Source organism: Aulonocara sp. 'chitande type north' Nkhata Bay, linkage group LG7, assembly GCF_057382095.1.
Source record: "Aulonocara sp. 'chitande type north' Nkhata Bay isolate Kocher_YH1m ecotype deep benthic linkage group LG7, A_spYH_male_GT1.1, whole genome shotgun sequence".
Classification (NCBI taxonomy): Eukaryota; Metazoa; Chordata; class Actinopteri; order Cichliformes; family Cichlidae; genus Aulonocara; species Aulonocara sp. 'chitande type north' Nkhata Bay.
In genome coordinates, this window is record NC_141350.1 from 36026042 (window position 1) to 36053830 (window position 27789).

Here is a 27789-nt window from a genome sequence, read left to right on the forward strand (position 1 = left end):
TGGGTGGGGCTTAAGTGTTGTATCTGAAATATCTGAATATTCCCTCTCACTGACATCACAGTGGGGCAAGAGGAGAAAGATCAGCTTGAAACTGAGCATACAGAGCAGTCTGAAGTCTGGGCTTTTGGCTCATAATTCCTTGACTCTTCAGAAAATGTTTAATATAACAACAAATGTGGAAAAGCACAAAGCTCCACTTGGAATGAATAATATAACTTTTTCTTTCACGTGTTTTTTTTTTACATGTTGCTTAAAAGTTGGAAAGTGCGCTCATCAGTTCCACCGGGGAATGCCGTATCACGCTGAGTGGTGCAACCCGCATCATACCTTACATCAAAAAAAGTGTAAAAACACGCAAACGGTGTGTCTTTTATGTGTGTCTGACATTTAAAAAACAAACAAATCACAAAGGACATCACAGGGAAATAAACAATGGTTTGAAACAAACTGATGAAGAAGAGAAGATGTAGATAAAAGGGCCAGAAAAAGACTAATAAATGGACTTGTTTAAAATCAGTCAAAACTGAGCAATCCTTATTGAGAGTTTTGTCATTTTTGGTTATAAAATAAATAAAAATGATCTGCATCCACATGGTCTGCAGGATTTCTTTCAAATTTCAGAAGAAAACTTCACAGTGTCATTACATTTATATATTTTCTCAGTAGTCATTTGTGCACGTTTTGCACTCTGTTGTAGTCTGCAGACACGTTCGTTTAATCAATTTAGAAACTTTTAAGACTGTTCTTATAATTTTTTGGGACAGAGCAGAGGCGAGGGAAGGAAATCTGTGGGTAAAAGCACGGGAATAACATTTAACCCTTTGTGGACCTCAGGAGGAGTACTGTAGAAGCCACATCAGAAGTTAAAGAGAGTTCTAGTTGTGTTCTTTATTAGCCTTGGCACTGTTCATTTAAAAAAAGGACTGCCTTATGCAGCTTAAAAGCAAACTAATCATACAATAGTCCAGGGCATCTCCTGCAGCACTGCACAGGATAATGTGATAAGCGATTCAATTTCAAGCAAAACGGGAGACACTCCTTTTTTCTACCGATGCGCTGAGTCTTCTGAGTCTTGGGCCAATAAATGCCACCACTGAACTGAGAAATGTGGGCTTAGGAAAATAAAGTAAAAAGCTTCCCTTTCATGAGCTCCCGAGAGTTTGGAGCAGAGCTGCCTCCTCTCTCCTTGCCCGGGGGCAGGCTATCATCTCTGGTGACACCAGAGGAAGGGCAGCCCCAACCCCGCCCCTGTCGGACCTGGAGATGTAAGGCCGCAGTGGAGAAGAGGCTCTGCTGCCGGCCTGGTCTCTCAGCTCCGGCTTCCTCTTTGATCACCAGCAGCCGACCTCCATGTCTCCACAACAAGGAGGAGGGCCAGATAACACGCTGCTGAGCCTGTAACCCCACCCTGCAGCCCTTGTTCTCTCCAAATATGAAAAAAGGGTTAATTGTATTTAACAATATGCTCTCTATCCTAACACCCCCCGTCTCCATCACCTCCACCCTCCCGTCCTTGATTAGAATTAGAATCACATCTGGCGCCATGTTCTGTCCCTCATTACTGCTGAATCTCATTACAACGGGCTCCCGTGGGAGGGACACGCTGGGTTTTTAAGCACACTTTTTGCTTTCTTTCTGCCTCTTGCTCATCTCATCTGCCTCGCCGCTTCTTCTCTTCTACGTTTACATTAGCGGAAGTCCTCATCTGAGAGAATGACTGAGCACCACCACCCTCCATCTCCTCCTCCCAGAGCTTGGAAATTGTTTTACAGTGCCAATTAAAGTAGGTATGTTGAGTTTCTTCCAGAGTATGTATTATTCAGAGTGTATTATTTGTTGCACTCAAAAAAAAAAAAAAAAAAAAAAGAGGAGAAGAAGAAAAAACCCACTAAAATAGGACTTGCAGAGTAAGTTCCACTTACTTGCAATAAAAACTACACCAAAGGTTTGGAAATAGAGTCAACATGAGGAAAATGAGGGAGCTTATTTATGGCGCCCTGAAGTCCTACTGAATAATAAAAACCTCCACATATAACCACATTTTAAACTTTGTTTCTGAGCATCTCTGTCCAAAAACTGCTCTGAGTGGGAATTCGCTTTAGATGAGGGGTGGAAAATAAAGAAATGTGTAAAGTTTGACTCCAAAATGTTTTACCTCCGTAAAATATTAATTTAAAAGTTTAGAGGCAGGAAGCACACACTGCACACTTTGTAACTGGAGTGAAATAAGAGTTTCAACAAATATTCAAAGCGTTTTATTTGCTCTTTTAACATACCAATATAAAGTAATAAAAACATGAACAAAACATATAAAATTAAGAAAGAAAAAAGCAGTGATGTCTGACAAGATTGGACCCGGTGTCAGAGCGGCGAGCTCTGAAGGTCGCGGGGAAGCCCTGAGGTTTTAATGATCGTTTAGCTCTAGATCATCGGCGAGTCGCAGAGCGTGCAGGGTGCCTGCAGTATCTTCTTTATCCACTCTGGATCTGTGGGGAAACAAAACAACTTCTGTTTGTGCTCAAGATTACGAACAACAAATTCATTTAATGTGGTTATGTATATATTAATATCAGAGACTTTGAAGGGTGACAGGAGTACAATTTAAGACCCCCCCCCCCCAAAAAAAAATGGCCTCATTAAGCACTACGAGTATACAATTGAGCACAAAATAAGGGCATGTGCAAACTTACCACTGGATTCATTAAGTGTGCACACTGGCCAATTTGTTCTCACTGCCATGCATATGTTACATCCTCGTTCTACAAACACAGTTGTACTCTCGTTATTTGCAATCTGCGTAGTGCCACACCCCTTTTCTCTATATAAGAAACACAAAAATCGATAATGTTCTTGTCCACTAAAGCAATAAAAGTGGGACAATCAATAGTGCACACCATTCCTAAGAAAAGGATGTGGCTAAATAATAAACATTTTTAGTAAGTAAGTATACAAGTGAAGTTTGAGCTGGAACAGCCGAGGTAATGTGTTGTGCCCTCGAGACACGAACTGTAGTTCAGACAAAGAAAGAAAAGGTTTGATATCAAAAGATGGGGAGAAGTAGGTGATGAGATACAATAAAAATGGACTGCAATGGAACGCAAACATATTTAATAATTATGTAATAACCATTTTTATATGCTGAGCATTCAAAACTGGGGTATGATCACTATTGTTTGTGAACTCTACATTTTTATTTGTGTTTTGTTGAGTCTTCATTAGTGGTACTGCACTGTAAAAACGATAACTAGCAATTGTTGATTTCACTAAAGTTTTTAAATTAAACTGACTTAGAAATAAAACTTTCTATTTACAACCTAAAAAAGCTTGTCTACCCAACAAATTTCTTTCATTGTTGTCCTAACTAAGATTTTCTAGACAGCATAACAAAGATTATCAACTTTTGAGCAGAGTTTCTGAGTCAAGTTGGGAACCAGTGGGAAACCCCGTAGATGACTGGCACATGTGGTCTGAACAAGTTTGAACTAAACCAAACGGACTTTCAACTGAGCCTGAGCAGACCTGAGCTGTGTGATAGTGGTTTACCATGTGTTCTAGACTAAAAACCTCCTAAGAAAATTTGAACCATCGTGGCTGGATTTGGATGCAAATTGCAATTTTTCGACCATTGAGGATTTTCACTTCTGCAGTTTTGGACAGGTGCTGGAGCTGCCGACCATTTACCCTAGCAGGTAAGCTAACTACATGTGTTATTAAGATTTTCTACAAGCGCCTAGGCTGCATCCTCCTGAGGACCCGGGAGGATGGAACTAGTAAAACACTGAAAAAGGCCAACTATAGCATTTTTAAGTTATCTAAGTGACTTAATTGACCCCCCCTTGGCTAGCTATCGAGCTGGTGGGTAACAGACGTCTCCGAAAGCGTCGGAGCACTTTTGCAAGTATATGTTGTCTTAATAAACTGAACAGATATTAGCAATTTACACAGCTACATTAACGCCTGAAAATATCTTAAAAGTTTATTTTGTGACCCAGAAAGAGTAATATTAAAACTAATTCCACAGATAGAATTTGCACATGCGCAATAAGGATCGGGGAGTCCGATCCGTAACTTTTTTCTCTCGTTTTTTTTCTACATTATATTGAAATGTTTCAATATTGCAAACATTTTAAGAGATGCTTATTATAAGGAGGACGTATTTCTCGGACAAATTTAGAGGAGTCCACTATGAATTTGGGCAGCCTTCGTCGCGCCGCTGTGTCGTAATCGGGCTACAAGCAGCCTCTGAAGGTTTTAGCTCAGAGAAAGACTTCAGTAGATTCATTGCTGGACATCTCTATAATGACTTTACTGTGAAATGGGAAAATGTTGTATTTTGTTTCTTTCGAAGGCAAAAAAAAGAAGATGTTTACTTTATAATAAACTTATTAGTTATCTTAAATAAATTTTATTTTCACAAATGCAAATACAGTAACAAAAAACCTAATTTTAAACATTACTATAATGATGTTTTATGTTACATAAAATTGATTAGTGGATCACTTAACAAAAAGGCTATGAAAACTATTACCATTTGTAGTAATTACAAATTATTTGAATGTATGTAATTCTTTGTATTACACCCCCTGGCATATGTTAATTTTGTTCTGATTGTATACATGTTCTGTATACTGTTTCTTAATAAAGTTTAATATTTAAAAAAAAAAAAAAAAGGTTTTAGCTCAGAGTAGTGGCCAGCGCAAAAAGTAATGTTTAATGTTAAACACTCTGATATTTAGACAGACATCACTAAATGACGGTATCTCACACTGGCTTTTTACAGCACTTCTGCCATGGTAAAACTTATTAGCTTATTACCCGTTTTGTAACCAGTTTCAATGTTATCTTTGCATGAAAACGTTATGTTAACATTGACAACAAACTGGGCCAAGCACGCGTTGTCATGGAGACGCTTTCATGGGTCGGTGTAGGATATGTGCGCCAATTATATGACAGTGATATAAGTAACTTGCATATTGTCTAATATTGTTTTTTCACTTTTTCAATAGTCACCGTTTATCCGGTGCAGCACTGTTACTTTAAAGTAATGTTTAAAGCTGACTTGACAGTTTGTCAGCTGGTGTAAGATTGCCTAATGTACTGTAAGTTAATGTCACACGCAAATTAAAGTTGTACTTCATGCTCTGTATTATAAGATTGCTACATTTTCAGAGCTTTTTACATAATGGGGAAGGAGACAATATTAAAGGAATGATTGTGTGTTGTTGATGTATACTGTGTTACAGATAGTATTAATTTTTCTATAGTTATTGCATTTTTTTATCATAGTAACAAAAAAATGTTTGAATTCAAGCTTGCATTTATGTTACATGTCATGTATGTTATCAATCATATACTTGATATAGTAGACAAGTGGTCATATGTAAGTTAATATGATTCCTTACATATTTTTTTCATGATGTCTCTGGTTTTGGCTTGTTGATGTATTCAGCTCCTGCATCTATGGATTCCTTCTGTGTGTTAGATATGGATGTTTTATCCCATTGCAAAAGTGCTTTTGGCAAAATTGACTATGTCTCTTGTGTTTCAGGGGTGGAGTTCATGCAGTGCCGATTTTGCAAATTCACAAGCTCCAGTCAAGAGACTCTTTTGAAACATTTCCGCCTTCATCACGGACAAGGTGCACATTGGCCATGCATTCACACAGACTTTGTATGTGTATTTAAAACACCTGGAGCATTACGATCACACCTCTCAAGGTCACACTCAATAGTAAAAATCCACAAAAATTCCACATTTCAGTGTGAACATAATATATATTTGCATATTGATACTGTTTTTTGTGGAGGGTGTTTCTATTCCTGTGCAAAATGTGTATTCATGAGAGATTTTTGAAGTAGGTTTTGCGGTTGATAACACAGTCAGGCATATAATATGGTGCAGACTGTACAAGGCAGCTACCCAGAAATTTTCTGTGCTGAATAAATGGCAATATTTTGGTTATTGTCTTGTTTAGATATCTGAAGAATTTCATCGGATCACAAGCAAAGACCTCCTGGGGACGTTCAATGCATCCCTGGACAAATTTGTGCCTGGCCTGCTGAAACTATACCGGTCTAAGAAGGGAGCTCTTGGTGAGGAGATGGAAGACATCTTGGATAAACTTGATGAACAGGTAAGTGCTCCTTTACCTGACATTTTTAGAAGAGAGTATACCTTTGTCATAACAGAAAAAAATGTTGGCTTCAGCCAAAACACATCAATGGAAATGAATGTCATCAGTCATTACTTTGTTTTTATTTGGCGGTATTTTATTTAATTTGTAAAAAGAAAGTAAAATTGTTAAAATGGTGTTTTGTTTTTTTAAGTTTTACATGTTGCTGGGCCTGATCTGTATTTTATTTTCATTACTATAAGAGTTCTGATTTTGCATTGTGTGTAGGTACACCACGTTACTATACTAATTTAAATGTCTGTTTTCCACTGAATACTCTTTAGACATCTGACATTGTGTCCCACCAAAAGACAGCAGCACTGAGAGGCCTGCCCATTTTCCTCGGAGAGGATGCAACACAGGTTTTCCTGAAGTGCTTAGTAAGTACAAAAAAGTAATGCAAGAAAAACTAATTGCTATGAGATGTTTTTAAAAGATGATTTAATCCAAAATGGAAATGTACACTTCCTCAGTGCAGTCCAGATAATTTTATGGTGAGGATTGCAGTTGTCATAACTCTCGCTGCTTTTTTTTCTGCTGAGGAGCACCTGGGCATTGTTAGCGGGTGTTCAACAGCAGAAAATATTTTTGTACAAAACTCATCACAAGGTTGGTTGGTGAAAGATATTGTGCCGTTAATTAAAGGAAAATAAGCTTTTTCTTTTTAAAACCTCCATGAGTCAAATGAGCATCATGGTATAGAGGTTAAAGTTAAGATCTTTAGAAATGTATTTTGTCTTTAATTTTTCTTAGCTTTCAATAATTCATATTTTACTTTTCTTCTCTTCAGGACACTGACATTTTGGAACCAGTGTTGAACGGTGCATCAGTTGCCATCCTCACCATCCTGCAAGATGACGATGCCGATACGTCTGTGCGAGAACATGCTGTTGTGTTGGAAGGGGACATCGTGCTACATAACATTCCAGACCTCTCTACTGCCTTGGCATACCTCTTTGGCCTTCTGTATGCCCTCAACATTGATTATCCAAAGCAGATGAGTTTACCTTTGAAGCAATTCAGGGCATCTTTTTTGAACTCGGTGGCTCTCGATGCTCACAGCGCATAAGGTCTCTAAAAACAAAGCTTTTGCTGTGACTGTTAACGGGGAAGCCAGACATGAGTTTAACTTGTTCTTAAACATGTTCAAGTGCATTGTAGAGTCATGTAAAAAAACAAAACAAAACCCAGTAGTTCAACCCATTTCCCTCTATATAATCGTTCATTTTACCTGATAGTTCACTGTTCATTGATGGTAACATTTCTAATAACTTTTGACTTCTGTAGTTCATCATAGTGAGCCCATGTAAAATGTCAATGTCTGGGTACAAAGGCAATTGTTTGTTGCACTACCCTATTTAGTGTGCAATAGTTAAGTTAAGCTTTTACAGGACAGCCAGGGTGTGAACGTGAATGACTAAGCTGCTGGACACTTTTCTTTTTGTCTGGACTCTGGAATTTTAATGTCTCTGCTGGGGTGCTCAAAGCACCCTAAAGAAACTGGCAACACATTTTTTTCTGTTTGTTTGCTTTTTTACAGAAATTCACCCCACTGCCCATGACCTTCTGAAATATACTGAAAGCACTGTTGAAAAAAATAAATACGTTTTTACACAACATTCAGTTGTGCTTTGTTTTATTCTATATCTGTTTGAGTGTTTTTTCAAGTACGATAACAGCATACATTTTTCTTTATTAATATTGGTAAATTTTCAACTCACTGGAGTAAGAATTGTATGATTATTCAACAAGAATATCTGTGTTTGGTGAATTTAGGAATACATGGCCTTGGAGGGAATGATTGTATGTTAATTCAACAGGAATATCTTTGTTTGGTGAAGGCAGAAATACATGGCATTGAAACCAGAATTTCTTTGTTAGACTTACAGGATTATCCTAATTAGGTGAACAAGTAGATCCAAGTTGGCAGAACATGAAAATATTAGTTAAGTCAACTACAGTTGGCAGAAGTTGAGAAAACTCAAAAATCTCTTGCATCATGTTGCCTTGAAATTTTAAGTTTTCTCAACTTTTTCTTTTTTACAGTGTGGGAGGCCGGCCTATTCTAATACGTTATATAAAAGTACGCATACATTAAGCTGAAGCTTTATCCTGCACATTCACAGTTGTTATTCAGTGTCATTTACATTAATTAAAATACATTACAATTCATTGTTAGTGTGCATGCATAGTCTAATACTAAAGCACCAAAAAGAAAAATTCAGGTGAGAAAATATGGATGAAAAATTAACAAACTTAGCCCTAAACTTTTCACGACACACCACAATTAAGTGAGCCACCCCTTGCACACACTGGTCTGACAAACTAAGCGCTTCCTGTAATGAGAGCATGCTTCTCTCCTGCTGCTTTCTACACGCAAGACAGGACAAGTGTAAGCGATGGTCAGTCTGCATTGTCTTCCAACATTTGTTAGAAGTAATGCGAAGGAAACGGCTTACTTTTCTAAAACATCTATAACATTTGTCAGAGTTTCTGACCACTGGTTAAACAAAAACATCTATGCTTGAGTAAATTAACCCGCAATGAATAAAACGGGTTAAAAATTGTATTTATCCCACTGTACAATACTGAAAAAACTAATTTTAACCTCATGTTTGCTATTGACGTAGAAGTATAGAACAGGGCTTTCTAATGAAGTATGTGAGAGATAAGAAATGACTAAATTAGGAAGTTTACTGTGAAAGTGCATTATCTCACACTCATCAGTGAGGCAGGACTTAGGGGAAAAGAAAATTCTTCTTTGTGATCCCAAAACACCCACGACTAAAGTTAGATCTCACAGACATGATGTGCAGTGGCTCAGCGGGGGAAACGGCCTCCTGTCTGCTGCACAGACTGTAGTGTCTCGGGCATATTCAAGATGGCAACATGGCTGGTTTGTTTATCTCTAATTATTTAATGCCATATATTTAATATTAATGTAGGTTTTTTTGTCTTTTGCTGTCAGACATAGAGCTTCTAAATTGTTTTTAAGAATTTCATGTATAAAAGGGTTTTTATTCCAAACAGAAACTGCTGTGATAATAATAAAAATAGTGAAATAGGAACTATAAAGAAGGCAAACATCCTAAAGATGTTTTTAGACAAGTGGGGGGTGATGCTGATTTTGACAGATGCCACAACTGCACAGACCTGTCACTCATTAGCTCAGATAGGCTGGGATGACCAGCAGAGCTGCCCCTCAGGCAGGTTTGATAAAGACCTGAGATCATTTTTCCCCCTGCAGGACCACAGAGCCTGCTCTTTTCCCACTTCTGTGTTTATGTAGAATAATATATTTTTTTCTCATTTGTATCATTATTGAGCTTACCTCCACCCATTTATAGGCTATTATGATGATGTGTACATTACATGTCATAGAGACATGTACTGTAAAACCAATGCAGAGCAAAGATCTCTAACTTACAAATATATCCGAACATAAATATGTAAGAGGGTTTCCTACATTTAATGTGAAGCAAATCATACTTTCCCCAAATCCAATTAAAGAAACTGAAATACTGGATACAATGACCACAGACAGAAATCTTCTTAATCAGTTTGAGTAAATAGTAAACGTCTGATAATCAGATTACTTAGATGCAATAAACGTTCCACAGACTCACCGAGGCTTTCTGCGTTTCAGGCTTTTTAAGACCATTAAAAGAATGCAAATTATTACTGTAATGGTCAAAATATAAAGAAGACATGAGGAACGTATGGTAGGAGGAAAACAATTATAAAGATAACAATTATTTGTTAGCATACAGTACAATTCCCCTATGTTTAAGCAGTATATTTAAATCCTAAATTCTAATGTTACAATTGTGTACTGTAATGACTCCTTATCAGAATCGATGTAGAGCTCGTACCTAATGAGTGAGCAGCAGTCAGCAATGTCACTGTGGTCGGGACACCCCCAGACTGATACAGAAACCTTTGCTGGCTTGCCTGCACAGTCGACTGCGGGCTCGAGACAATACTTAAGGCTTTTGTAAACTTAATTCTTTCCTTTAGGACTTTTATGAGGAAACAGAATGCAATCATTATTTCAGATATAAAGGCAATCAGAAAACATGTTTACATGCATTATATAGTAATGATGTATGTAATGCATTCATCTCCTCTTTCATCCCGCAGCTCTGCTGTCACACCTGTGTTTCTGTTTACAGTCTGTTGTGAACAGGCTGATTAGAAATCCATCTAACTGTACACATGGCAGTGGAAATCAGCTTTCCACTGCCAACAGGTTTTTCTAATCCAGGTTATCGTTTACTTAAGAAATCCGGACTAACGTGTCTCCTCCTCACTGGAACCTCGGATAGTTTTGTTTTTTTCTCCCCTGAGTATCAAAGTATTAACCCCTTCAGTAATTCACAAGCACAAGCAAAAAGAAAAAAAGTAGTCACCCGTTCTGTTAATTGCATTGTTGCACGTGCATGTCAGTGCACATTTCTACCCTCCTACTGAGCTGACCGACCTTAAAGAAGTCATGCAAAGATCACTTACTCCCGCTCCAGCATTCAGAATTCCCCAGCTACACATTTCAAGTCCTAGCCGAGAAAGTGACAAGACTGAGCTTTGTGACCAGTAACTCAACTCTTGCCTTATAAGAAAATACAAAAGCACACTGGCTAGAAAGAAAGAAAAGACGCTGTGCTAATTTCTGCAATCAGTCACAGTTAATAAGTATTATGTTTGTGTGGCTCAGTCATCCAACATGTCGAGCATTGATCCGAGCGGCAGAGGCTGAGGTTGAAGGTGACAGGAGGAGACGGCTGATCGAGAGCGCGACTGTGAAATGGAGGTGGAGGGAGATGGAAAGTGGCGCTTACCCTCAGGCTCTGGCAGTCTGGCGATGCTATCCAGCAGGAGGCACCGTCTGAACGTCAGCGTCTGGCAGGCCTGGTATGACAACGCACACCTGGAGGAGACCGAAAGAAATACATTAGAGAGCTGGCTGCCAGGGACAGTCACACACACACACACACACACACACACACACACACACACACACACACACACACACACACACACACACACACACACGCATTATAAAAGTAGAGCAGAAACAGTGCTGAGGTGCAGCTGACGGGCACAGATTTCCCCTCAGTGCCCACCAGAGGCACCACGTTCAAGCTAGAGAGTAGGCAGGAGAAATGTTTGACAGACGATATTTATGAGACGATGAGAGTGCTGCATGGGTAAATATCAGAAGGAAGGAGCCTTGATTACTGCTCCGAGAAGATAAATAAACCGTCAAAGAAGGCGTTCGGCATTGAGATTCAATTCATGTCCCAACGCTCAGGCTCAGCTGTGGCATCTGAACCAACGGTGCACCTACTCATCCTGTCAGGCTAAAGCTAAGAAAAACAACCATCCTTAGACGTTTTAAGTTTCTAAAGTTGTTCAAGAATTTTGTGCGTACCTGAGCCACATGTGTCCATTTTTACACATGGTTTGTTTGTGGTCTGTGAAGGGCAGCACATCCTGACACAGGCTGCAGCGCTCCGAGAACGTCTGCTTGTTCATCTTATTCTTGATGTGGCCAATCAGGACCTGAAGGACAAAGCATGCAGGACCAAAGGGTCTGAATTAAAGCAACCAATGCAAGCATTCCCAACTTGTATAGCGGAGGCAAAGAAGTCAAAGAAGTTTCTTCCACTGCAGCCTTACATCTAACAAGTATCCCCCTCCTACATATTTGCCAGACTTGCATGTTTCAGATAAACAAAACCTGAGTAAATACAAAAGTTAGAAAATTTCCAAACCCTCTTGGAAAAAGTAGCCCCCTAAACTTACCTGGTTGCGCCACCCTTGCAACCATTGTAACTGCAATCAAACATTTGCAATAACTGGTAATGGGCTGGTTTCAGTCATTATGCAAATGTACAGTTTATAAAATTGAGGAAACCTGCAGTCAGCTGAGGCTACATCCACACTAGCCCGGATAGATTTGAAAACGGCGTTTTTGTCTGAAAACGCTCCGCGTCCACACTAGCGTTTTCAGTCGTTTTCACAGAGTTGCGCGTCCACATTGAAACGGCCGAAAACGCTTACGTTCCAGTACTGCGCATGCGTGAAACACAAGACGATTCGGCCTGCCTCATTTCTGTCTGCCGTTTATTTACTTTCCGGCTCTTTCAAACGTTGCGGCAAAACGTCGAGGAAACGCACAGTTTTTTTAAATGGACTAACAATGAGGTGGAGTTGTTGCTGCATCAATCTTTGGAAATTTACTTACCTGGATGATTGAGAATGCATCACGACGAAAACTGGTAATGAGTTTAGTGAATTCTTAGCCAACTATTCTTTGTAATCAACCCGCACTGAAGGGTTTTCAAGCTAGGGTGGCCTGTTTATGGGCGTGCCAAAGCACCTCAATTGGATTTAGGTGCTTGGATTGGATTTTCTGGGTCATGAAGCAACAACAGAAGTAATTGGGGTCTGCAGTTCTTTAGATGCTGTTCTAGGTTCTTTTGTGACTTCCTGGATGAGTCTTTGATGAAATGTTTTAGTAGGCCGGCCACTCCTGGGAAGGTTTACTACTGTTCCAAATTTTCCTCATTTGTGGATCATTGCTCTCACCGTGGTTCACTGGAGTCCCCAAAGCCTAAGAAATGGTTTTGTAACACTGTCCAGAGTGATAGATGTCATTGAATTTGTTTCTATAATCTACAGGTTCTTTTCAAATGATCACGTAAAAACTCTGTCCTTTGACTACTACTAACATTTTTTAAATGATCTGAAACATTTAAGCTTTTCAAATACTTTTTACAGCGCTGTATTCAGGAAAACCAAACCAAAAGAACGTGCAGTGGTGTCTTAAGTAGAAAAAAATAACACGCGAGTCATTACCTCTGATGCTCTGTCGTTGGTGTCTTTAGAGAGATACTCCACCAGGCCACAGGTGGGTATGCTAATGTTCTCTGCTAGCCAGGTATTGAGGTACACCACCCCTAACACCTTCTTCATGTTTTCTCTCATCAAGTGAGTCTCTACGGTGTTCATCCAAGCCTGTACCTCTGCCCTTTGCTCCTCCTGATTTTCCTCCTTCTCCAGTTTTTCTCCTCCGGGCTCACCTTCCTCTTTCACAGCACCTTCTTTGTCTTCTCCATCCTCCTCTTCCGCATCTCTTATGAACACCTTGCTTCCCTCTTTTGCAGGTTTCCAGTTGTTTTCTGTGTTAGGTGACTGCAGTGACTGGTGAAGTATTCGCACCAAAAAGAGCTTGAACCGCCACAAGTAAGGAGAGTCCGCTTCCCGGATCTTTTGATCGAGCTCGTCCTGCAGTGATGCAGGGATGGACTTGTTTTTCAAAATCTGCCACCTCACCAGGTCGAGCAGGTCGGCCATTTTATACAAGTTCTGCGTAGGAGACCTGAGCAACAACGCTGCTGCGGCTTCTGGAGTTTTTAAGGTCACAAAGTGAACCTGGTAAGTCCTGTTAACTGGATGATAGCCATCAACCATACCTTGCGTGCTGACAAGTGCAATATATGCTCCGTTGCGGCTCACTGCAATCCCGTGTATCCTCCTCCCCGTGAGGTTCTCTGGTCGCATCATTTCCTCCTGCTTAAATATTAAAGTGCTCTCTGTAAAAGTTGGCGTCAGCTTTTTAATCCACCCGTCTGTGGAACAAGTGTACACCGCGACACCTTGTTGACTGACCGCCAGGGAGACTACAGGAAGGGAGTGCAGCCCAGCCACGTGAGAGTTGTGTACATTTAGTCCAGCGGGGGAAATCACAAGTAAACACCAAAAGACGTAGCAGCCACGTGATGCGACGATGAGGCTGCAGCTGGATTTATGTATCGGGTGGATCATCGGGACACATTTGAGGTTTTCAACAGCGATTTCATCGCACTCCTTCCACAGGATGACGGGGTGTCGGAGGGTGAAGTACCCCTTTACTCCCGACAGGCTGACTGGCATGATCTTGACGGGTCCCACCTCACTGCCGACGATCAGGCCGCTCATGCGACGATCTGCGTTTTCATACTCCCACCACGCTAAGTCACTTGGTCTGGTCACGCCTGATTCGATGGTGTCATAAAACGTGACATCTGCCCCGTCTGTAAAAGGCAACACAAACTTCCACAAGACGAGGTCACCGTTTTCCATCAAGACAGCGAGGAGGACCATCTCTAAGTCTACGCCCGTGTTGTCCGGCTGAACCTGTTTAATCGTGTAAATACTCGACCACTCCATTCTCAGTGGCGTCTGCATACGGAAACGCCGCTGCAGCTCGTCAAAGTCCTGTAAGTTAGTCTGCGGCAGCTTGTCATCCTTTCTGGCATAATTCCGCTCTTTTAGCCTCTCGCTGTACTTTTTAGTAAGATCAACTAGCGTGTTCCACTCAAGACGCTTGTGGCTGTTATGAATGGTAAGTCTGTGGTCAAGCGTTAGGCAAGCGAGCAAGCAGCGTCCACTCGAGTCACAACCCAACGGAGACCAGCTGGCGTACTTTATTCCTTTGTGCACGCCTACTGATGGGTTGATCACGCTGTCAGCCAAAAATGCTTGCCTTACTGTGGGATCTGGATGTGTAGCGAACTTCACCATTGCTTCAGACAGCTCTACTGATGGCCCCACCTTAAAAGGCAAAAACAACATATATTTAAGGATTATAAAGTCAAGTTTGTTCTTAATTTCATGTGCAGAAATGTTTTATTTGATAAACCACCAACACTTCATCTGAAAAGCTGTGTGTTTACACTACTGCCATTTTTGGTGCTTTGACCAAATGTGAGGACTGAGGGTGGATCAGCAGAGTGGACATCCAATGAGCATACCCTGGATAATCCCGCTGACTCCAAAAATGTCGATAATTGCCTAAATTAATTTGATGTTTTAATCCCCATGACTTGACCCATGAAATCAAACAGCAAAGTATTAACTTGGGTCAGAAAAGTAAGGCACAAGAGGGCTGATTTCCCCATAGATTCCCATACAAATATTATACACACGTGTTGCCCCTGCTGGCCATTGAAAATAAGGCCGGTTTAAAGCACTTTTGTATTGGCTTTACTATGATATTTTATATCATCAAGCCAACATGCCCCAGCCCTTCCTGTTTTGTTTTCTTACAGGTTGTCTCAGCTTGGGGGGGCCACTGTAACAACACCCTGCTACAGGCAGAAAACTGGTTCTTTATGCCAGACTTGCTCAGGCTACAAGGAACGTGCCATATCATAGCATCTGCTATAACGCAGATATAAAATTTTCACGTGATATAAAAGCATTATATCTTGGTGTCAGTGACATAGGGATGGCACATGTTTACATTCCTATGCACCTACAACAACAGCACAAGAGCCACATCATCAGCCTCTGATGATGATAAGATAAGATAAGATAAGATAAGATAAGATAAGATAAGATAACCTTTATTAGTCCCACACGTGGGAAATTTGTTTTGTCACAGCAGGAAGTGGACAGTGCAAAAGTTATGAGGCAAAAATTAGAATACAGATTAAATACAGAAAAAAAGGAGCAACTTCAACAACATCCAAAAGAGCTGAATACTTTGCAAAATATGCAAGAAAACTATGCAAAGTGAGAGCAGAACAGAAGTAACGTCATCAGCTACAACTCAAGACCTACCACAAAGTCCTTAGAAATGTTGCAATATTGCAAAGATTTACAGAGAAGCACCATATAAACAGTATTTTTGAAAACTATTCAAAAAGTGTGCATTTATCTCACATATAAATGCACTTATATATATATCATTTTTCTATGTGCACATCTGAATGTCAGTATGCACTGCTAGATGTTAAAAAAGCATTAGAAGCACTACATATAATTAGCTGTAATGATCTCTTTTTAGCAATCATTTATTTCTTCTGTTAAGCAACAAAATCATCATCAGGTTTTAGCTTAATAAGTGGTATTTCCACAGAAAAGGCTAAAACTGTTACCAAAGCACTGATGATCCATTTTCTGTGAATCATCTAATGAAATAACCACCTAATTATTGCTGCTCTACAGCGAGTAGAGCTGGGCAATATGAGATTTTTTCATATCACGATTAGGGCTGCCACAAACGATTATTTTGATAGTCGACTAGTCACCGATTATTTATGCGATTAGTCGACTAATCAGATCATCATCCACTGGACGTAAAACTACAGCTTATTGCACCAGCAGCATCTGCTCTTATATAACTATCATTAGCTTACAGCTTTAAGCTTTTAAGGTGCTAACTAAAAATAAAGACAAGATGATAGTTTATTTAATTTTAATGAAATTTGCAGATTGTTTTGGTAAAGTTTAATAAACTCCTTGCTATCTAAAATATAACAGGACACCGGAGTATATTCTCCAGCATCTCACACTTCTGATAATCAGCTGTCTGCTTGACGTTTATTCAGCTGTGTAAAAACTATAACTTTAATCTCAGCCAAACCGATTTACTCAGGAACAAATAAAATACTAAAAAAAAAAAAAAAAAAAAAAAAGCCAAACAACAACATTTTTAATTTATCTAAGTGACTCATATATATTTAACCTGAGTCGCGAAAGACGGCGGTGGGTTTGAAAACAATTTGCCGGGAGTCCGGTGTTCTCACGGCGCTAGTGACCTAGCCCCCGGCTAGCTATCGAGCTAGTGGGTAACAGACGTCTCCGAAAACGTCAGAGCGCTTTTGAAAATATGTGGTGTCCTGATAAACTGAGCCGATATTTGAGGTTTACACAGCTACATTCTCGCCTGAAAATATGTTAAACGTTTATTTTGTGACCCAGAAAGAATAATAAGAGTAATATTAAAACTAACTAGCTACCGCCATTGTTGGAAACTAAGCTGGGCCGCGCTATGAATTCTGGGACACAGCTGCTTCTTCTTCTTCGGGGTTTAACGGCAGCTGGCATCCTTGTACATGCAGTGCTGCCATCTTCTGTTTCAGTCCGTTATTACACTCTTAAATCCTGCTATTATTCCTGCGTCTTTTGCGATCTTACAAAGCTTCAAACGACACGTCGACTATTAAATCAGTCGTCGACGATTTTGATAGTCGACGTAATCGTGACTAGTCGACAAATCGTGGCAGCCCTAATCACGATATGTTTTTTTCATTTCAGGCGATAACGATATCTATCACGATATAAGTCAAATAACTATATTTGTAAGATTTAAATGTGCCGTTGCTCACAAGTAAAATGTGAAATAATCAGCAGCTTGTTTTAATTTAAATATTTATTTCCCATAATAAGTTCAACAGGGTAGATGTACTTAAGGAACATGAGACTTTTTCAGATAAATAAAGGCAAATATTGCAAACTACACAAAAGGCAGCCGCTAAAGCGTTTAAGTTTCAAAATAGAACAAACGAAACAGACTAAATTGTCAATTCCACTTAGAAACAAAATATTAATTCTAAAAATAAATCTCAGTTTGTTTTACAGAAGAACAGACAAAACTGACTAACTTTTGTCAATATCAAATAAACTGAGAACTAAAAGGAAATTCTCAATCTCTCCTTGTTGTATAGCTTAGCTTTTCAAACAGTTTTAACAGTTACTTTAGTCTGACAAAAACCGAATGACGAATTAGCGCTTCCAGTCAGAGACTGAGGCTACGTCCACACGTACACGGGTATTTTTGAAAACGGAGATTTTCCGTTTTCGTTTTAAAAATAATCCCGTCCACACATAAAGGCAGAAATGAAAGAAAACGCTGCTATGAACATGCCAAAGCAGCAGGTGGCGCTAGATTCCTAACCGTGCAGAAATGTTGCCCAATCAGAAGTCTAGAAGCCTCGGTGGGAAAAAGTAAACAAAGCTGGGGCATAGAAGCAGAACCGAGTCGTATGTGTGGACGGACAGTAACTGTGTGTATATGTAAGCATTTAAACACTGCAGAGAGTAGAATTAACAGTAACAGTATTGTAGAAATTCATTTCACCGAAACAATAACGTGGCGCACAGTGTGACGCATGCACCAGTTTATTGTATTTCCAGACTTGCTTTCGGCACAATTTACAGTGCACGCTACTCTGTTTTTTGTCAGACTTGAAATAGCCGAAATACCTTCACACTACGGAACTTCTATGGCTCTTCTGTTCGACAATCTCTCCGGCATTGGAACCATCATCTGTTTTCTCTTCGGTCACGCTCGGTAGATTTTTCTAGTCGGCACACTCATTTCCTCCATTACGCGCTGGCTCCATTACCCGCTGGCTGCTTCCCAAACAAACACATGTGCGGCTTGGCACTTGTGCTGTATGTAACAAGTCACACGACGTGACGCTGTGGCTGTGATTGGTTCGGCTCTGCGCTACTTAATTTGGATTGGCTGACCTTTTTTTTTTTTCTTTTTTCTTTTTTTTAAGAGGACAAGAGCGGCAAGGTCTATCGCGATAGTTTAATTTCTCTATCGAGTAAAAGTTATATCGCGATACATATCGTTATCGTTCTATCGCCCAGCTCTAACAGCGAGTAAAACCTAGAAAAAGTTTTATGTCAACAAACTGGACAAACAGGATAGACGCAGTATAACCAAACAGACTGCAATGAATAAATTAGAGATATCTAAGTTTTGTTATCTCATTTTTTAATGCAGGATCATTTTAGGTAAATGGTGAACATCATGGCCCAGCTTCACCACAGAAAACAGCCTCCTGGGTGGCTGTACTATTATACAGACAATATCATGGCCTCTAAAAAAAACCAAGCCATGCTTTGTGAGCCACAGTCTACAGCTCCCAGCTCAGTACCTCCCATTAAAAAGCAGTTATTCATATCAGCCATTGACAGCTGGAAACTTTGCCTGTCTGCCACCGTGCCTAGTGGATTATAAAATTCAGCTAGGTCCAACAATGTATCTGCCAAGTGGATTTTTGGACTGGAGACGAAACCTAAAAGCACTCATGTTTATACACAAGAGCAGCTGCGAAGAGACAAATTTACCACAACAAAATTGTTTCTCTCGTTTTTTTGTTTGTTTAAAATCAGCATTTGTATTCTATTACTTTGATTATCTTCCCTGCGCTTTAGTAAATAATGAAAATACAGAAACATTCACCACTGCCAAACTAATAGCCAAACTAATAGCACAAAAGTGCTTGGCTCCCTTTCTGAGACATGTGTACACAATTTGTTTAATGAGAAAACAAACATCAACACCGTTACAGGAGTAACACATATCAGTTTGTGATCACCTATTTATATGTTATTTATTTACTGAAGCAATGACTTTAATAATTTGTGAGCAGTGATCATGCTCTGAAAGGTCTTGCACAAAGCTAATGGGTCAATAAGTTGAACACACAATGCAAACAATTGGGAATGTGTTACAAGCCATTTTTGTGCTTCAGGCCTGTAATGTGACGAAAGTGCATACTTCATACACCATCATTTAAAGGGGTTTCACAAAAATACTGCATCAACTGTTTAGAGTACAGCCATTTTTAAGCACTGTTGCCCAAATCGCAGTTTCATGTCACTGGCAAGCAGTTTCATGGCCAGGGGAGACCTGTTCCTTTGTTATTTCATAACAAATTAAGCAAATCGAGGATATGGAGTTCTGCTGTTCAGAGGTGCCCATGCAAGTTAAAGAAAGCATTACTAGGTTGAAAAACAAAACAAACGTAGCAGAGACACACACACAAAAAAAAACTTCAGCAGTGGCCAAATCCAAATCAGTAACCTGGTGCATTCTTAAAAAGAAAAAATGCACTGCCCAACTCAGAAACAAAAAGACCAAAGATGACATCATGAAGTTCAAGACGACAAAATTAATTCCAAGGTCTAGAAAAACCAGCACTTAGCTGAGTCAAGAACATTCGCTTGCCATTGTGAAAGTCTAAAATCAAGAGACGCCTTCATGAATGCAAACACAAAGGGTTTAATACAGGGTGCAAACCACAAAAACCTATGGGCCCAACTGTATGTAAAGCTCTGATCACAAGAGGAGACATGAGGGAGACTGAGGGAAGAACCTAAGAGTTTATTTATTTCCCACATTCATTTATGAATATGAAGCAATGTTTGAAAATCTCGTTTAGAAACAACATTAAACAGCTGATTTAGTCTACCTTGATTAGTAGACATAAGTGGACAGATGTGAGCTAGTTAGCTGTACCCTACATGACAGGAAGAGTACCGTAGTTACATGGTGGAAAAGCAGGGCCTTAAACAGCTGGTTAAAAGGCTCAACCGAAGATAAAACATCCCAGCAAGAAAACATTTTTTTTCTGTTTTATGATGTGACAATATTGCAAAACTCCTGAAGAGTTTCAAGGCTAGTTGCTCTTAAGGTCAACTGTTTAGCAGTTATACTCTTTCTTTTGTTCCTCGGTTAATGAATGACTGTCTTGCAGTGTATTTAGTATAGCTATAAGAGTAGCTATTAACCTTGGTTAACATGGTTTGAGGCAGTTATAGTTAACTCTTCCTGTTTTCCTTTATATCCATATATACAGTGGCTTGCAAAAGTATTCGGCCCCCTTGAACTTTCCCACATTTTGTCACATTACAGCCACAAACATGAATCAATTTTATTGGAATTCCACGTGAAAGACCAACACAAAGTGGTGTACACGTGAGAAGTGGAACGAAATTCATACATGATTCCAAACATGTTTTACAAATAAATAACTGCAAAGTGGGGTGTGCGTAATTATTCAGCCCCTTTGGTCTGAGTGCAGTCAGTTGCCCATAGACATTGCCTGATGAGTGCTAATGACTAAATAGAGTGCACCTGTGTGTAATCTAGTGTCAGTACAAATACAGCTGCTCTGTGACGGCCTCAGAGGTTGTCCAAGAGAATATTGGGAGCAACAACACCATGAAGTCCAAAGAACACACCAGACAGGTCAGGGATAAAATTATTGAGAAATTTAAAGCAGGCTTAGGCTACAAAAAGATTTCCCAAGCCTTGAACATCCCACGGAGGACTGTTCAAGCCATCATTCAGAAATGGAAGGAGTATGGCACAACTGTAAACCTACCAAGACAAGGCCGTCCACCTAAACTCACAGGCCAAACAAGGAGAGCGCTGATCAGAAATGCAGCCAAGAGGCCCATGGTGACTCTGGACGAGCTGCAGAGATCTACAGCTCAGGTGGGGGAATCTGTCCATAGGACAACTACTAGTCGTGCACTGCATAAAGTTGGCCTTTATGGAAGAGTGGCAAGAAGAAAGCCATTGTTAACAGAAAACCATGAGAAGTCCCGTTTGCAGTTTGCAACAAGCCATGTGGGGGACACAGCAAACATGTGGAAGAAGGTGCTCTGGTCAGATGAGACCAAAATGGAACTTTTTGGCCAAAATGCAAAACGCTATGTGTGGCGGAAAACTAACACTGCACATCACTCTGAACACACCATCCCCACTGTCAAATATGGTGGTGGCAGCATCATGCTCTGGGGGTGCTTCTCTTCAGCAGGGACAGGGAAGCTGGTCAGAGTTTATGGGAAGATGGATGGAGCCTAATACAGGACAATCTTGGAAGAAAACCTCTTGGAGTCTGCAAAAGATTTGAGAGGTTCAGCTTCCAGCAGGACAACGACCCTAAACATAAAGCCAGGGCAACAATGGAATGGTTTAAAAAAAAAAAAAAAAAAAAAGTCTGGAATCATGTATGAATTTCGTTCCACTTCTCACGTGTACACCACTTTGTATCGGTCTTTCACGTGGAATTCCAATAAAATTGATTCATGTTTGTGGTTGTAATGTGACAAAATGTGGAAAAGTTCAAGGGGGCCGAATACTTTTGCAAGCCACTGTATCTATCCCCTGCACATGCCTAAACCTTTCAGTATGACTTTGCTAAGCTACGAACCGCACAGTTTGATGGATTGTCGGAGCATTACGGCTAACGTAGGCAGGAGCCTCGCGGAGTGATCTGTACTGCGCTTCGATATAATATTACCGTGTTGTGCGTGTATGACGTCTTTTTAAGTTTTGTGGATATAAGGTTATGCTGAGGATATGTCGGCCAATTTCCACTAGGTTTGGTTAAACTGTCAGCAAGGAATTTGCATTTCCACTGTTAATTTTTATATAAATTTAATGCACATAAAAAAAAAAAAACAGCTGCTTGTTTAAGTGAAAATACATTGATGGGTTTTGTTTTTTTTGCACTAATAAAGTTGTGGAGTTGTAAAGTATTTTGTCTATTGTCAATTATATCGTCAATTATATTGTTATCGCAAATTTTCAAATGTATATCGTGATAAATATTTTTGGTCATATTGCCCTGCTCTACACCAGTCTCCCTCTCACTCACACATGTATTATGTCTTTCCTCTTTGCTCCACAGTATACCTCCACCTCTCCAGGCTCTCTTCCACCTGCTCTTTACTCTCGCAATGTCATTGCAAACATCACAGTCCACGGAGATTCCTGACTGACATTATCAATCTGTCCATCACCGCTGCAAACAAGAAGGGGCTCTGAGCAGATCCCTCGTGCATGTCCTGCACCACCCCCACATACTTCTCTGCTACTCCGGACTTCCTCATGCAGCACCACAGTTCCCCACTCTGTACTCCTACGTTTTCAAACAAAAACTAAACTAGCCCAAACTAAACTGAAATTTAAAAAATAAATAAGTAAAATAAAGGTGAGCTTCCCGCAGAAGAAGTTATTGTTTCCCAATCAAAACAGTGGAGCACGTGACTTGTAAACACCACATCAGCTCAGTAAGCTAAAGCTACAGAGCTGCATGGGTTCTGATATTTCCCTCTTATAACGTGTTGGTGTTAGCAGGTAACAGGCGACTGTATGCGGTCGCTTACCCGCAGTTTGTATTCCTCGGCTGGGACGGGGATTGAAGTCCTGTGCAGCGTTAGGTCCTGTTTGTTGTTGTGGACGTCGCACACCAGCTCCATCACCGCCAGGGAACTGGAGGTGCACACAGCCAGGCGGTGGTCCTGCGACCACGAGAGAGGCTGGAGTCCGCTGACCGGGGCAATGAGAGGAACGACGGGCTCCCGCTTGACCGACACATCCTCCGCTTCTGGTTCAGTCTTAATGACTACGTTTTTGGGCAGGGTGTGCACCGAATCACAGGTACTGGCAGCCGCCATGTTTTCTGGGCGGCGGAAGTGACGTCAGATAAGCGCGGGAGGAGAAAAGTGAGGAGCTTCCTCCGCCGATTATAAAATTGACTTTTATCAAGTCATTTAGCACACATAATAATAATGAAATAAATAATAAAATAATAAGAATAAAAAAATATTAAAAATAAAAATTCAGCAACATTAACATCAAGTGACAAAATAACCGAAACACTACATTTCACTGTAAAGAAAAGGTATGGATTGTCTAAGAAACATACCTTTCCATAATGCTTTAAAACACTGCTAATAAATTAAAGCATCAAAAATGCTTTTATATGATTTTTATATGCATGCTTTTTATTATTTGCAATTCACAAGAAAATGTTCATTAATCCCTTTCATATTTTGCCACATTGTGCTTAATTATAAATAAAAGTCAACTGTCTGGCTTGTACAGTTAGTAATATTTTTTTAAGCTCAAGTGAAAATGTAATTGCTTAAAAAGGGAGTAAAAGGGACTCTTGCTGCAAAGTAAAGACATGTTATTGGGTGCAAGCTGTGACCTATCATGTTATACCAGATCAATACATGTTATTAAACTTACACAGGGAGCTTTCTTTGACCATGATACACTTAATCTCTGCTAAGGCTGTAAGAATCTTTGACTTGAAGGCATTAAGAGGGCTCAAGAATTGCAAAATTGTCTCTTACTTGTCCAATACACATTCACTGGCCACTTTCTTAGGTATATCTGTTCAACTGCTTGTGAACACAAAAATCAGTACATTTAAGCACGTAGACACGGTCAAGATGACCTGGAAGTTCAAACTGACATCAAAATTTTTAAAAAGTTCATTTACTTTGAGTGAGGCATGGTTGTTGGTGCCTGAAAAGCTAGTCTGAGTATTTCAGAAACTGCTGATCTGTTGGGATTTTTCTATACAAACATTTTGGAGAATGCTCAAAATAAAAAGAGAGACTATCCAGTGAGCTGAAGTTCTCTGGGTGAAAATGTATTATTGATGTCAGAGGTCAGAAAGGACAGACAGCTTTGAGCTGACAGGAAACAGTAAAGCAACTCAAAACCCATCTAAATATCTTCAGTCATATTTAGACAATACACAGACTTACATTAAGATGATGTATGCTAAACAGGCTGAGCTTCTTATTACAGTATCAAGCAACAAAAAATAAATAAAAATGTTGCCTCAGAGCAGATACAGCTTCATCTAAAACAGATGTGAAACCGCAGCAAAACTATATGTAAAAGATTGCAAATTTTGATTTTTAACCTTGTCAAAACTAAATAAATAAATAATAGCAGTGTAGTGATAGCTGGCATGCTGTCACCACATCTTCAGTACCACTGTAACAACGCTTTATAAGGAATATTTAAATTTCTAATCTGGATATATTTTTGTCTGTTCTGTGTAGATTCGCTGTTGCCTCGCAGCCTTGGGCAGTTTGTCAGGACTTGAACTAATTCGATTAGATTAGATGAAACTTTAATGATCTCCATGGGGAAATTTTGTCATGTGTGTGACACATTCATTCAAAAAGGGTATGTTGAAATAGCGCTGGCACTCCACAGTGACATATTCATTCAGCTAGCCCGAGCACTGACAGGCACGGCATTAGTCACTTCATTTGTCTGCGTGTGGTGATTTGTCACCAGGAGAGATCATTAATGGCCATTAATTAATAAAAATATGAAACCTGTCCCTTTCTTGGTTGATGGCTCAGGTATGTATCAGCACGCCGTGTGTGATGAGTCCCTGGCCACTCCTGGACCAGTCAAAGGTCAAGCTGCTGCAATCGGATGCAGAGCTGGATAGTCCCAGACAGACAGACAGTAATTTGTTACAGCCCCTCACATGAAAGCTTCTCTCGCAGTAGCTGCCTGACTCTCAGCAAGATGACAGCAGGATTTCAACAGACAGAGTTATTTGTCACAAAACAAATCGTTACAAATCTGTGAGACAAATACAGAATAGCGCGCCCACCATGTTTTAATCTCTCATTTTTCTGTCTTTTGTTTCGATAATCGAAATGAATAAATGAACGGGGACCATGATATGTTTCATTCTTAATGAAGTGTGTAGTGAATGAATATTTTACACACCTGCTGTGTGTCTTTGGTGGGTTTTGACTGGGGACCCAGTCCCAGCCCTCGATGTATGAATGTTGGATTAAACATTCATCAAATGCTGTCACAAAAACTTTATCCGCTCCTGTCAACCACATATAAGGATGGAAACATTGCCAAGCACAGGCCAAAGAAGCCCAGCCATGATTTGAACCTAAGCCTCTGCTTCACTCGTTGTGTGGTGGTGGAATTATTTAGGCTGCTCTGGACCCATGTCTTAAGGTATATAGGTTAGGTAGTGTGGGTTTAAGGATATGGATGGGTCAGCTCAGGTCAATCCTCTGCATCTCTAATATCCACCTGCTGTCTTGTTATTGCCTGCAGGTTTCTCCCCGGCCTTTCAACCCTCAGTAGATCACATCCTCTGCTGTTTGCTGGCTCAGAGTGTCAGTGGAGCTGCTTACATGTATCTTGCGAAGAGGCCCGCAGGGACATTTTGATGCATGGTTCATCATACATGTTTTAATCATTCAGTCTTTCAGACACCTCCCTGGAGGAGGCTGCTGCAGCACGTTACCAAGCACACACAATTAGTGATATAATCATGATGATGATAATGAAATGTATTTAGAGCATGTCAGCGTGGTTCATTCTGTTCGGGGAGACATTAGCAGGATTGTAGCCCCAGAAAAGCCTCAACGCTGGGGCTCCTGGCGCTCTCTCTCTCTCTCTCTCTCTCTCTCGAGACTGGCAGAGCCCGGCAGGTTGCCACGTCACAGATTAGCAGTCATAGCGGTCGACCTGGCACTCTTTCTGCGCTGTCAACTGCGAAAGCCTCACCTGACAGGTGTTGTTCCCAATCAGTGCTCCTCTGCTGCCCTCCTTACTGTCCTTGGGGCAAGAAGGGATGAGGAAGTCTCTTTTCGACACTTTATGCACCCTGACAGCCTCTTTTTCGCAATGTGGGCCTTCATATACCAAAAAAAGCAAGAGCAAATCCCCCCCTTACTGAAAAACCATTGATATCATATCAGTGGCATCAGTAGAAAACACAGTGGTGCCCTTTTATTTAGCTCCCCTCAGGGATGCTCAGTCTTTTGTTAAAGGTCAAGGCGATAGGATTTCAGCATCAGAGGTTTCAGTGCATGAGCAATTGTACAGGCTGTGAACTGTTTTAACCAACCCCGAACAAAACAGTGATGATAGTAATAATAATACCAGATGGCCAAATTCTTTCTTCTTTAAAGTAAAGAAATGATATGTAGGTCTCTGGCAAACCAAACATATAAAGGTTGTGAATGCATGAAATAAGAATTTGGTGTCTTTTGAATCTCTTACTTAGTCCAGTTTAAAATGATGCCTGTAGGGGTGTAATTCAAGTGGGTTTTTTTTACTTAAAAGTATTCTTAATTAATTTCATTATTTTTAAGATTATCATTTTCAAAGCAGAGATACGTAAAGGAGCTTATGATAAGTATCACTGTTTAGCTTGCAGTGTAACTGTAGAAGAGGCCCTAACTGCTGATGCAGAAAAGATACCCCAAACCACGACTCTGCCTCCTCCAAATGGACTTCTCACACTTTGGACACATTTCTCTAATTTTCTTAACATATATAATATAATAAAAATCAAATTAACACAAGGCGGCTGCATGCATGACACTGGATGCTAGGTGGCTCCTGGCTAAATATTGAGAGGACTGTCATTTTAAAATTTGAATCGTTTAAGAACTGGAAAAACTACACTCTCTTACAATTGCTTCAAGGGTCATTCTGTCAGTCTTTACCTTTAAAACAACCACGAGCTCGCCATCTTTCAAAGTGATTGATATTAGTTTTAGGGCAAAAAGGAAATTACGACCAAGTGCAAGGCTTCCATCTGTGAAGTGTCCCAAAGAGTTCATTTAAAAGCTTCTAATTTGAGGGTTAAAAAAATAATTGTGATGTGCAATATTTGCAGTTTTGATATTCCCCTCAGCTTGACCCCCCAGTTGATGTTAGGATAATTTTAAATTATCCTAACATCAAATTAAGATCAAATTCAGGATAATGTAAGTTGTTGTCTAATTTTGAGTAATTTTGAATTGTAGTTTTCACTAGTTTTTAATCTATTAACTGATATTAGAGAGAAACCCAAGCTATTTAAAAGAAAAAATGTTGCAGTTATACTTTGAACTAACATTTTATTTGCTGGTGAACATATAAAATGCTGCACACATATGTATATAAAGTACTGCAGGTTTTGTAGTATGCCTTCTGTGCATTGCTGCACGCTGTGTAAATGATGCATGGCTCAGACTTTCCTGACTAAATTATGAGAGGACGTATTGATCCAAGCACTACCTTAAAGCAGTACCTAGCAAGAGTTGCCATCATTTCAATAAGAAGAAATGAGATGTGGGCCAAATTTGCAGGTTAGATTTGAGAATCATCTGTTAATGTCTTGTGATAGCCTCTGACATTGCTAAGCCATTTGTTCTGAAAAAACCTCCCTGAGAAGTCCTCATATAAGAATTATTAG

The 27789-nt window shown here is 40.0% G+C and overlaps 1 protein-coding gene across 2 annotated transcripts; it reads right to left on the reverse strand.

Annotated features, from left to right (window-relative positions):
• Positions 1–2239: 2239 nt before the first annotated feature.
• On the reverse strand, positions 2240–23213 carry gtf3c4 (general transcription factor IIIC, polypeptide 4). 2 transcript variants are annotated; one of them, XM_086300221.1, is made up of 5 exons: positions 22919–23213; positions 13031–14767; positions 11601–11731; positions 11008–11096; positions 2240–2486 (listed from the first exon to the last, which is right to left on the reverse strand). In XM_086300221.1, exons 1-5 carry the CDS (start codon positions 23207–23209, stop codon positions 2422–2424), a joined length of 2313 nt encoding a protein of 770 aa, XP_086156347.1. In that variant the 5' UTR covers positions 23210–23213; the 3' UTR covers positions 2240–2421. The 2 variants fall into 2 exon arrangements, with proteins under 2 accessions (XP_086156347.1, XP_086156346.1); XM_086300220.1 differs by lacking the exon at positions 2240–2486 and having other exon boundaries at positions 2636–11096.
• Positions 23214–27789: the final 4576 nt, after the last annotated feature.

Excerpts from the sequence above, each read along its gene's own strand:
- gtf3c4 (XM_086300220.1), bottom strand. The coding sequence starts at position 23,209 with ATGGCGGCTGCCAGTACCTGTGATTCGGTGCACACCCTGCCCAAAAAC. Across the intron at positions 11,732-13,030 it reads CCAACGACAGAGCATCAGAG|GTCCTGATTGGCCACATCAA; the intron begins GTAATGACTCGC and ends TTTGTCCTTCAG. Across the intron at positions 11,097-11,600 it reads AATGGACACATGTGGCTCAG|GTGTGCGTTGTCATACCAGG; the intron begins GTACGCACAAAA and ends GGTCTCCTCCAG.